Source organism: Theobroma cacao, chromosome 3 (assembly GCF_053813885.1).
Source record: "Theobroma cacao isolate CCN51 chromosome 3, ASM5381388v1, whole genome shotgun sequence".
In the NCBI taxonomy this organism is placed as follows: Eukaryota; Viridiplantae; Streptophyta; class Magnoliopsida; order Malvales; family Malvaceae; genus Theobroma; species Theobroma cacao.
This window is the reverse complement of record NC_142641.1, coordinates 45,093,449-45,105,100: the sequence shown is the minus strand read 5'-3', so window position 1 is coordinate 45,105,100 and position 11,652 is coordinate 45,093,449. Positions and strand designations below refer to the sequence as shown.

The window sequence follows — 11,652 nt, the reverse complement described above, 5'->3', positions numbered from 1 at the left end:
AATATCAAACATTATCTTAAATTTCTGAATTTCTCATTTTCTTTTACAAAACATTACTAATCTTATCCTATATATATATAAAAGAAACATCATATTGCCAACTTTTCGTTGCAATGATTGACTTAAAATTAAATCATACCATCCCAAAAAAAAAAAAAAAAAAAAGGTTATTATTGAAACTTGAGAAACGACAAATTAAAATTTTTCTGATATCTAATTTACAATAGAGAAAATGTCCCTTCACAGGCTGAATAGATCGTTTTGAAACAACCGTGGCTAATCTTTGGTAGTTATACTTACAATTTGGTTACTGTAATATTTGCTTATAAGTAAAAGAAAAGGAATAGAATTTTTATTTATCAAACCTCCTAATCTTTTTATCTCGCTAAGACAATCAACCTTGTCTATATTCACACACGATTTTGTTTGGAAGAGCTTCAGGGGCGGAGCGTACCTTTGCAATGGCCTCCCCAAAATTTTTGAAATTTTTTATATATTATATAATTTTTAATAAAATTTTAAAATATTTTTTTATTAAATAATTAATATAATTAAAAAATAATAAAATGATCTTACAAACTCTATTTAATTTTACTCAAAATTTTAAATTTTTTTAAATTTTTTAAGTTTCTCCACCCATTTTTTTTTCTTTTCTGTTATTGTATTGTGAAATTATAAAGAGGTAAAGTTTTTATTTAATTTTTTCTATTTATATTACTATTATTGTTTATATTTATTTAATTTTTTAAATTATATTCTATTTGTTCATATATTTTAAGTTTCTATAGATTTTTTGTTTTAAATTTCTACGAATCATCAATCATATTTTTTTTTGTTATATAAGTTATATCTCCTATTTGTCATGATTTTTTTTCTATTACGTGGATTTTATTTTTAATGATTTTAAAAATTAAAAAATTAATTACTGTATATGTAATTCTCAAATATAAGTTCAAGTGTTGCATTATTGGTTGTTATTTAAATTTTCACTAATATATATTTTTTTATTAATCCTAATTATATAATAAAAAATTATCTTGAGTATATGTTTTTAATGTGCTTTACGTTTTATATTTAGTTGAAAGGAAATTATCTTGAGTATAAAAAAAAATATTAATTATGTATATCATATTTAACTATTTATATTTTATACATTATAGTTTAATATTTAGTATTATAAACTTAAATATAATAAAATAAGAATATTAGATATTGACTATATTAATTTTTAGTCGTTTATATTGATAAATACAAGATTTCGAAACAAAATAGATGATAAGTTTCTTACAAATAATTTAGTTGTTTATATTTAAAAAAATATTATCATCGTCGAACAAAACTTTCCTATAGTATTATTATAAAATTTTTTTATTTTTTTATTTACATGTTATATAAAATTATTATTTATTTTAAATCTGTTGATTATTAATGGTTAAGTTTAATATATTAATTTAAAAAAATTTTAACTTTTATTTTTCTTAACCTTTGGCCCTCCCAATAAAAATTGGTTAGCTTCGCCCCTTAAGAGCTTGTTGGTCCGAGGGACGGAGGAGGCTTGGTTAGCCCCAAGATAGTTATGGGTTCAAAGACGAGAGTTAAACGAGGATATATAGTTCATAGAGGTCGGGGCTCATTCAAGACTTACTGGAACTATAACTTAAAATAGGAATTATGTTTTGTTATGAATTCACATTTATATTCTAAAAGATTTACTAAGTGAAGAAAAATTTTTATTTATAAATTTAAGATTTATCTCATTGTTTATTAATAAGTGATTCGTCATATTTTTATGTCAGTGATGAATTGAGTAGATTTTGATGCCACTTATCACGAGTTTATATTTTTTATTCAAAAGATATAACTATTAAGTAAAAAAAGATTCTTATTTATAAGCCAAAAACATATTTATCTCTGAGATTCACGACACTTTAATTTTGACCTATTGATACAGGAACAAAGATAGAATATTCACACCTAATTATTAAATTGTAACTCTTTAATTTTTTTCAATTAAAACAAAATTGATGTAAAATTATTATCTCAAAGTCAATGCATAAACCTTAATAGTTAATTACATGAAGGAATTCTATTTCAGCATATCTCTCCCATAATCTGTTGTTCATAACTTATTAAGAAGAAAAAACTAATAGCAAAAAAATTAAGGACTTAGAAAAATGAGTAAATATTACAATAAACAGGGTGTTGAAATCATCTCTCATGCTAAGCTTATTCACAAGCATCGTTTTTAAAAATTAATTAAAAAAATATAATCTAACTATAATCACGCTTAGTAGAAGTTGATACGATTGGGAATCGCTTACGTATGGCCTCCCCCAGCAACGGAATCCCTGTTTCAGTCATATAACTCTCTTAATTTATTCATTCATCGTGCTTACCTATAAAATAAGAATAAGAATACTTATAAAGAGTTAGGATATATTTTTTTAAAGAAAACATTTATGGTGAACGAGGATGTGTCTAGTCGTGGCAGAGCCATCGATTTGAATAGGTTTAATAAATACTACTGATTGGAATCAATCTCTAATCAAATCAATTGCATATTTGTGTCTTTTAATAAATACTATATAGTAAAATCATATGTCACAACATGCGTCTCTCTTTGAAATTTGAAGATTCCAAGCGAATTAGTTGCTCACTCTTGAAACTTCAATAAATTATTAGTAATTTTTAAGGTTACAACGAGCCTCCTTTTTTTAACAGAAAACAATTAATGGTCTACTCAATTATTTGTATCACATAAGGAATTGTTTTAGCTTTTTTGATTGAAATCTTACTTATTCTCGGCCGGCTTAAAAGTTTTGTCATACATAATATACATATTTATTTCCCAGCAATCGTTGAGGCCCACATATCATATGTCTATATATTTTTCAATTGTTTCGTGACACTAAATCATATATACTATTATTAGTATTTATGCTCTTCATCTTTAAAAAAAAAATTATATTCTTTATTTTTGTATTTTCACATTTTACAATTGCCAATTTGCATTCATTGTCAAAATAATACTAACTGGTATGCATTCAAAGTTTGTCACCCCCAGTATTAGTGCATTTCTTGATGTACATTATTTAAATAGTTATGTCACGGGCCATTCAATCAATTGTTAATTAATTAAGTGCTCTAATGTCTTGTGGAGAAGTAATAGTACAACACGGCAACAGCTTAATTAAATTAAAAATGGGGGTTTATTCTTATTGAATCATCTGCTTTAGGTAAACCAACATTTCTAAATCTGGATGAGATCCTAATTTACTAATGAATTATGTCAGCTCGTTTTTAGCCAAACCATTGAAACTTGTTAACTTGAAAGAAGATAATAATATGTATTCAAAACTATAACTACCATTTTAATATCTTCCATTCTTGAAAAATTCCCACGTGCAGCTTATTGATTGGATGTAAACCGATTTAGATTGTAAACAAAATTTTAATTTGATGCAATTTTTTGTGTATGGTTGTGTACCTAATTATTGATGAATCACAACTTACTGATCAATCAAGTCCTTATTATTAAATGTAATTTCATGTCATACGATATTGACTCCATTATAACGAGTCAACTTATCAAATTAATCTCATGTGGTATAAGACAAACGAAAAGTGTCATTTAGATTAACATAGTTAGTTAGCTATTAATAATAAAAGTTTATATAAATTTTAAAAAAAATAAAGAGTTATATAATCTAAAATAAAAAATACATGAATTTTATTAAATATAATAAAATAGTAAAATTTTATTTAAATAATTCAGAAGCTTTTTAAAATATTATATCTACATCAAATAACTATACATATACAGAATCTTCAGACTAGGAATCTAAACATTAGCTTGTATTCAATAAGAATTAATTTAACTTTTTTTGGTCAAGCAAAAAGCTAAAATGAAAAATAAGATACCAAGTCAACCAAAACTTATTCTCTTAACAAATCATCGTATAGCAGAATTTCAGGCGGCCTTGGTGATTCGTGCTTGATTAGTAATTCGAATATTCACTTTCGGATCCAGTGATCATGTTATATTAATCTATTAATTAATTACATAATTTATTAAAGGACAAAGATACCCTTATACATAGTTTTTATTTGTAACCTTTACAGGGCTGCAATTGTACAGCGACTTCATTGTAGAGCTTGCCAAATATTTTCCAATCACTTATCCGTATGGGGGGGTGGGGGTTGACTCTATCAAATGCTGATCCATCTAAGGTTTGTTAATAAAAACTAAACGTAATTTTCATTAAGTTCTCAAACAAAAACGAACTATGTATTAAAATTTTATTACTTTGACATGGATCCTACGTAAGTTTTGGGCTATCAAATCAATGATATAACTGATTTTGCTGCCAGCTTTTGGTTTCGACTAGCAATGAGTTTTTTTGTTTACGCTGTTGTTCTTCTGATGATGTTGCCAATACTTTTTAGTGCAGCTGAACCATGTATTTCCTTCTCTCTCTTTTTTTAATCAAGCTGATTTTAATGCCAATGAGAGTCTTAAGGCAATTATAATTCGAGATTTTCTTTGACATATTGATAGTATAAAATTCATTTAAAAAAAATAATATAAAGTTATTTTTATTGAAAGAATTTAAGAAAAAAATAGCACTTTTATGAAAAACTTTATCTGAAATATTTAACCAACCATTTAAATTCAAACCTCTTTATATATATATATATAAATATATATTATGCATTAATTAAGGAATTGTTGCAGATGAGGGTAAGTTAGGGGAGAAAATAGAATTCAAATCTCCTTTTTAATTATTATAAAAAAAATCATTACGTAATATGTTTAAGGTTTGCGACTAAAGAATGTGAAATATCCTTTTCCACCCCATTGAAGACGGTGGTATTTCATTTTTTAATTGAACTTGTTTTAAAAGTCAGCGGGAGATTCAATTTTGGACCAAGTCAATATTGGTGTTTTATTAAAAAAATTCTCCCTCCTTTTCCATGTCATGCAAATGTTGCCCGGAAACCTGTGAATGACACAAAGATTCATCACATGATGCAAGCAGTACAGAACCAGTACCACAAGAGGTTCCCATTCAAACTTTTAGAGTTGAAATCGTTCCCAATTTGACAATAACTTGCGTGATACAAGTTATCTACAAGTAGTTTAGTTTCGAAAGAATATCCATTTATGATACTGATCAAGTTTAGATTTCGTACTGATAACGTGTTGGCATGGCGATGATTTTTGTAACAGGTCAATACAAATTGCCGTAAAGCTAATCTTTAATATTTGTTAATTGTTCATGCTTGGCACTAATAAAAATTGCAATAATTCAACATGTATGTCACTTTCATAGTTAATTAATAATTTCAATATATAAGTCTTTGTAATTAACCTTAGCTTGTCAAAAGGAATAATTGGAATCCATGAGAGTACATATGATGTGATTTATGTATCGTATATTTCCTTGCCGAGAAGCACATAAACAAGAAGGGCATCTGATCTGAAATAGTTTGCACGAAAATTCTAGTGATAGACACATAGAGGAATCCGACACATTTCTTCTCTTCCTTCCACATAAATGCTTTACTTGTGGAGAAACAATCATTTTGAGGTCATATAACATAAATAAAATATATTTTATTTTTTTTAATATAATTGGAGAATAAGAATTCGAACTTTGCTCTTTTAAATAGAGAAATAATATACTAATCAATGTCAAATGTTCGAGTACAAATAAAATATTTTTTATTTGATACTTACTATTTATGATACTCTAGATATAGCTAGGAGCCTAGGAGCAATAAAATTCAAAGATGGAGCATAGAAAAATGAGAATAATTTATAACTTAAATTCATTGGAAAGTTAGCAAGGCACAACATCAATCCCACAAGTTAACATGTTTATCGCATTCTAATTACTATTTATGTTCCCTTAGTTTAGATTATGTTATAATCTATGTTCAAGAACCATCAACTATTTTTTGTTTGTTTGTTTTTTTTTTTTTTTGTGAATAATATTTTAAAAAATTTAAATAAATACTTACATATTCTTCTATTATATTCAATAATATTTTTATATTTTTATTTTAAATCAAATAGATTCTTGTAATTAACTGTTAACTAATGTTACTAATCATTTTATACTATGTAATACTAACGTGATATGCTAACATATCATAATGAATAACGTGACATACTAACATGTTATAATAGATGATGTAATATAATAATGTGACAAAATGACATAGTCACGTGATATTTTTATCTTACATATTAACATCACATAAGCGTCACGTGGATAGTCATAAATATTTATATGATCAAAAATAAAAATATATAAACTTAATTAAATGCAATAAGAGAATAAAAAATTGTTTAAATATTTTTAAATAATTTAAAACTTTTTAAAACATCATTTTTTTTATCTCCTTGTAGCATTAAAGAGTTCAATGAAGGTTGCCTATTTACGTTCTAGATTCATAAATCGTGATAGGATTAACTTCCTTCAAAACTACAAACTCGTTACAGTTGCATGGAAATTCTCTCTTTATTACAATTCGTTACCCAAAAAGGCACTAAAGAAAGCACATTTTAATATATCTTAAGCTATGATTAAGTAAGGGTAGTTTTGTCATGAAAAAAGAAATTGCAATAACCATAGTGGGAACTAGGAAGTTGGTGTCATCTGGGGCAAAACCGGAAGCTGAATCATTACGCGGGGTCTATAAATGAAAGGTTTTCGCCTACCTGCCTGCCACACGCCAATGCGCTATTCTCTTCTTCTTCATTTCTTCTGATTATAAACAGAGATTCTCTGATAAATATGAAGAGAAAACGAATGTGATTAGTTAAACTCACCAGATTCATTCGGTGCAGATTCAGGTGACTCTTTCTCTCTCTCTCTCTCCTTCTCCTGCTCTTCTCATTTTCTCAAGTCTGTTCGGTGATTAAGAAAACATAACGAAAACAGAACGTCTCATTTTCTTTTCCTTAGTTTTGAGAAAATGAGATTCGTATTAATTTAAGATCTTGTTTGGTTGTTAAATTACGTTTAGTGGTTGAGATTGTAAATTAGAGGCGAGTTTGGGGGCATTACTGTCTTTGGGAGCACATGGCAAATGCAGGCTGCTACCGTTGCTTGGACGAGGCAACGCGGAAAGCGCAGAGCCTCCTGCTCCTAGTCTGTTTAGTTAGAACGTTCAACCACGTGGAAAGGACACTTGTGCCCCTGCTCATGTCCTAAATAATAATTCTTTCAATTTCTTTTTTAAACTTATTTTTTGATACATATCACAAGGAAAATTGCTTTAAGCCTTAACCTAATTCCCAAAATATTTAGTAACAGTTCTTAAGACTAAGCTTGAGTTAATTAATATTCTATACCCTTTTTGCTTGATTTTAGTAAATCTCTTCCATTTATGGTTTATTATAAATTGGATTACTGTAATATCAATACGTTGGTAAGAAATATCTGTGATTTATTCAAATAAGAGGTTGGCATGTATAAGATTTGTTTTTTTGTATTATTTTTTACTTTTTTTAATATGTGGATGCAAGGGAGAATTGATGCAGAGATTTTTATTTTTAGATTATATGTCATGTGATATTCACATGTTAGGTTTACATGATTTATCATTATTTAATTTATTTATCATATGGTTCCCATATGTCGGGAAGCTCTATGGTCCCATGGAGAGCTGATCATGGCTGAATTTTAAAGGATTTTTCACGTTTTATTTATTTTTCCCAAGTCTTACCGTATACTTTCTTATAATTTTTATTACACCTGGCATTGATATTATATTTTAGTTGTTAAATATATGAAACCTTTAAGATGGAATACTTAAGCCTTAAGGCTCAAATAAATGATATTTTGGACTTCTGATTTTATTGATAATTGGATAATACTAGAATTAGGAATTAAACTGCTAGTACTAGATTAGAATTAGGAAACAAACCATAAATTAAAATTAGAAGACCTTATTATCAATCAAAATTTAATTTTGTAAACAAATATATATTCGACATAAGTAGGAATTACCAAAAATTAGATGCTGAGACAAAAATAAGGGAACAAAGCTGGCAAATTGGGATACCATAATTGGATTTTGAGTATGACGAGGAAAGTTAGAATTAGGAAAGCAAGCCAGATAAAATTGACTAGACAAACTTTTTCTGGATGAAGAAAAAGTATCATGTCCCACCATTTATCAAAAAAGAAAAAAGCACCTCTCCCAGTACCAGACTTGAAAAGCTCAACCCAAGTTTGATCTTGCTGGTCCTATTATTTACTGTAAAACATCTGCAACGCTTAATGATTGTAATTATTTTCTTTGTGATTTACTTGGTTTCCGTTATGTGGATGCAGGTATTGAAATTAGAATCAGCAAATTCGTTTTGTGATAGCAGTGGTGGTTGTACTGGTGCAATATGGCCACGAATGCCACAACTGCAAGTCATTGCCCTTCTCCCACGAAGGCTACGTCTAACGGGTTGTTCCAGGGTGATAATCCTCTGGATTATGCACTCCCTCTCGCAATCCTTCAGATATGCCTTGTGGTTGCCCTCACACGCATCCTTGCTTTTCTTCTTAGGCCTTTACGACAGCCTCGTGTCATCGCCGAGATTGTTGTAAGTTCCTCTCTTCGTATGCATACTCTGAATTTCTTGAACAGTCAGTGCTGCAATTTTTTGATTCCATATATAGTCTCTTTTGGACAGAGACGCTTAAGTAGTGGGGAGAATGACTATTCAATTTTTTTTTCCCACTTTCTTTGCAGGGAGGAATATTGCTTGGCCCATCAGCTCTGGGTAGAAACGAAAAGTATTTGAATGCAATCTTTCCGTCCAGAAGCCTCACAGTGTTGGATACTTTGGCAAATCTTGGTCTCCTCTTCTTTCTGTTTCTTGTTGGCCTAGAGTTGGATCCAAAATCACTCCGCCGCACTGGAAAGAAAGCTCTATGTATAGCCCTTGCAGGGATTAGCGTTCCTTTTGCGTTAGGAATAGGAACATCGTTTGCCCTCCATGCAACTATCTCAAAGGGTGTAGATGAAGCTCCATTTCTTGTCTTCATGGGGGTTGCTCTTTCCATTACTGCCTTCCCTGTCTTAGCCCGTATTTTGGCTGAACTAAAGCTTTTGACTACAGATATTGGCCGAATGGCAATGTCAGCGGCAGCTGTGAATGATGTGGCTGCATGGATTCTGCTAGCTCTTGCCATCGCCCTATCAGGAACTGGCCATTCTCCCTTAGTATCATTATGGGTTTTCTTGTGTGGTTCTGGTTTTGTCCTTTGCTGCATATTCATTGTCCCTCCTATATTTAAATGGATGGCACAGCGTTGCCCTGAGGGTGAACCAGTGGAAGAGCTGTACATATGTGCTACTTTGGCTGCTGTTTTGGCAGCTGGTTTTGTTACTGATTCTATTGGAATTCATGCCCTCTTTGGTGCCTTTGTGATTGGAGTTCTTGTCCCCAAGGAAGGGCCATTTGCTGGTGCCCTTGTGGAAAAAGTTGAAGATCTTGTATCTGGCCTTTTCCTTCCTCTGTATTTTGTCTCCAGTGGCTTGAAGACAAATGTAGCCACGATTCGAGGGGCTCAGTCTTGGGGTCTCCTCGTTCTTGTGATCATTACAGCATGTCTTGGAAAGATAGTTGGCACTGTATCCGTTTCCCTTATGTGCAAGGTGCCTTTTCAGGAGGCTGCAGCTCTTGGCTTCCTCATGAATACTAAAGGCTTGGTAGAGCTCATTGTTCTAAACATTGGTAAAGACAGGAAGGTAAAACTTACTTTTTGGCTGTTGGATTGGTCTTAAGGCCTTGTACAGTTATATATTATACTTGATCAATCACCGTTTCCAATTGATATTGCAGGTATTGAATGATCAAACATTTGCAATCATGGTTTTGATGGCAATCTTTACCACTTTTATAACTACTCCTCTTGTGATGGCGGTGTATAAGCCGGCTAAAAGAATGAGTAAACGTGATCACAAATACAGGACAATCGAGAGGAAAGACACTAATACTCAGCTTCGAATATTGGCCTGCTTCCACAGTACAAGAAACATCCCCTCTATGATAAATCTCATTGAGGCTTCACGCGGAACTGAGAAAAAGGAAGGACTATGTGTCTATGCAATGCACCTCATGGAACTCTCAGAAAGGCCGTCTGCGATACTTATGGTCCACAAGGCTAGAAAGAATGGGCTACCTTTCTGGAATAAGGGGAAGCAATCAAATAGTGATCAAGTTGTTGTTGCTTTTGAGACTTTCAGGCAGCTAAGCAGAGTGTCTGTCCGCCCAATGACGGCAATCTCAGCAATGTCTGGCATGCACGAGGATATCTGCACTAGTGCTGAAAGAAAAAGGGCAGCCATGATAATTCTCCCGTTTCATAGGCACCAGAGGTTGGATGGGTCATTGGAGACAACTCGAACCGAGTTCCATTCGGTCAATAAGCAAGTTCTCGCGGAAGCACCATGCTCAGTGGGGATCTTAGTTGATCGCGGTCTTGGTGGAACTACCCATATATCTGCAAGCAATGTTTCTTCCATCACAACGGTCTTGTTCTTTGGGGGACATGATGATCGTGAAGCCCTTACTTATGGTGCACGTATGGCCGAGCACCCTGGCATCAGTCTAACCGTTATTCGCTTCTTACCAGGCCCTGAGATTTCAGGCGATGAGATCGTCCGAACTGATATAAACACAATCTCCAATGCTTCTGAAGGGTCAACTGATGAACGGGCTCTGATTGAATTTAAGAAGAAAATCTCAAATGACAGCACAATAAGTTATGAAGAAAGAGTAGTGCAAAATTCAACGGAAACGATCGAAGTAATTCGAGAATTCAGCCGATGCAATCTTTTCCTGGTCGGTCGAATGCCTGAGAGTCAGGTGGCAGCCACATTGAATGCCAAGAGCGACTGCCCTGAACTAGGGCCAGTAGGCACCCTATTGACTTCCCCTGAATTCTCAACTTCAGCATCTGTTTTGGTGGTGCAACAGTTTACGAAGCACTCACCTCCTCCTTCAGTAACTTCTACGAAGGTTGCAGAGACGCCCGATCCGGATATAGAAAGTGCATGATCAACTTTGCTCTGCCTTGGATAGTTGGATGTACAGCATCATGATCAGATTACAACCATGATTCTGAAAATTAAATATATTAATTATTAAAAATCAGCATTATACCCTTATGATGATTAATGCAATTATGTTGTAGTACTAATTAATTAATAACAAGGACCATTATAACTATGATATAATAACACAAAATAAGCATTATACCCGTAATTAATATTTTTATATAAGAATATTAATAAAAAAATAAAATAAAATTGAGAGAAATTCATGTATCATGATGCTTAAATTTGAAACTTAAAAATTATAACGTCTGGTTGATGGCATTAATTAATTTCAACCAATACTTTTCGTTAAATAAAGTAGATAAGAAAGTTATTCCAACCTTTCATAATTTTCCATTTAGTTTCTCCACACGCCCCATCGTCCTGCTGTCTGATTAAACCGTCTATTGATTTGTTTTCAAAAATAAGTCCACTGATTGCTATTTTTGTTGTTTTGCAAAATGAAAGAAACTTTTTTTCATTGCCCAATTCATCAATGGCCGCACATATCTTATCGAATAGTATCAGTTCCCTTTTACA

At 31.5% G+C, this 11,652-nt stretch overlaps 1 protein-coding gene across 1 annotated transcript; it reads left to right on the top strand.

The window, feature by feature from the left end:
* The first annotated feature begins 6,725 nt into the window (after nucleotides 1-6,725).
* On the top strand, nucleotides 6,726-11,184 carry LOC18606628 (cation/H(+) antiporter 18-like). The gene is made up of 4 exons (XM_018118442.2): nucleotides 6,726-6,862; nucleotides 8,349-8,611; nucleotides 8,761-9,762; nucleotides 9,857-11,184. Exons 2-4 carry the CDS (start codon nucleotides 8,411-8,413, stop codon nucleotides 11,072-11,074), a joined length of 2,421 nt encoding a protein of 806 aa, XP_017973931.2. The 5' UTR covers nucleotides 6,726-6,862; nucleotides 8,349-8,410; the 3' UTR covers nucleotides 11,075-11,184.
* Nucleotides 11,185-11,652: the final 468 nt, after the last annotated feature.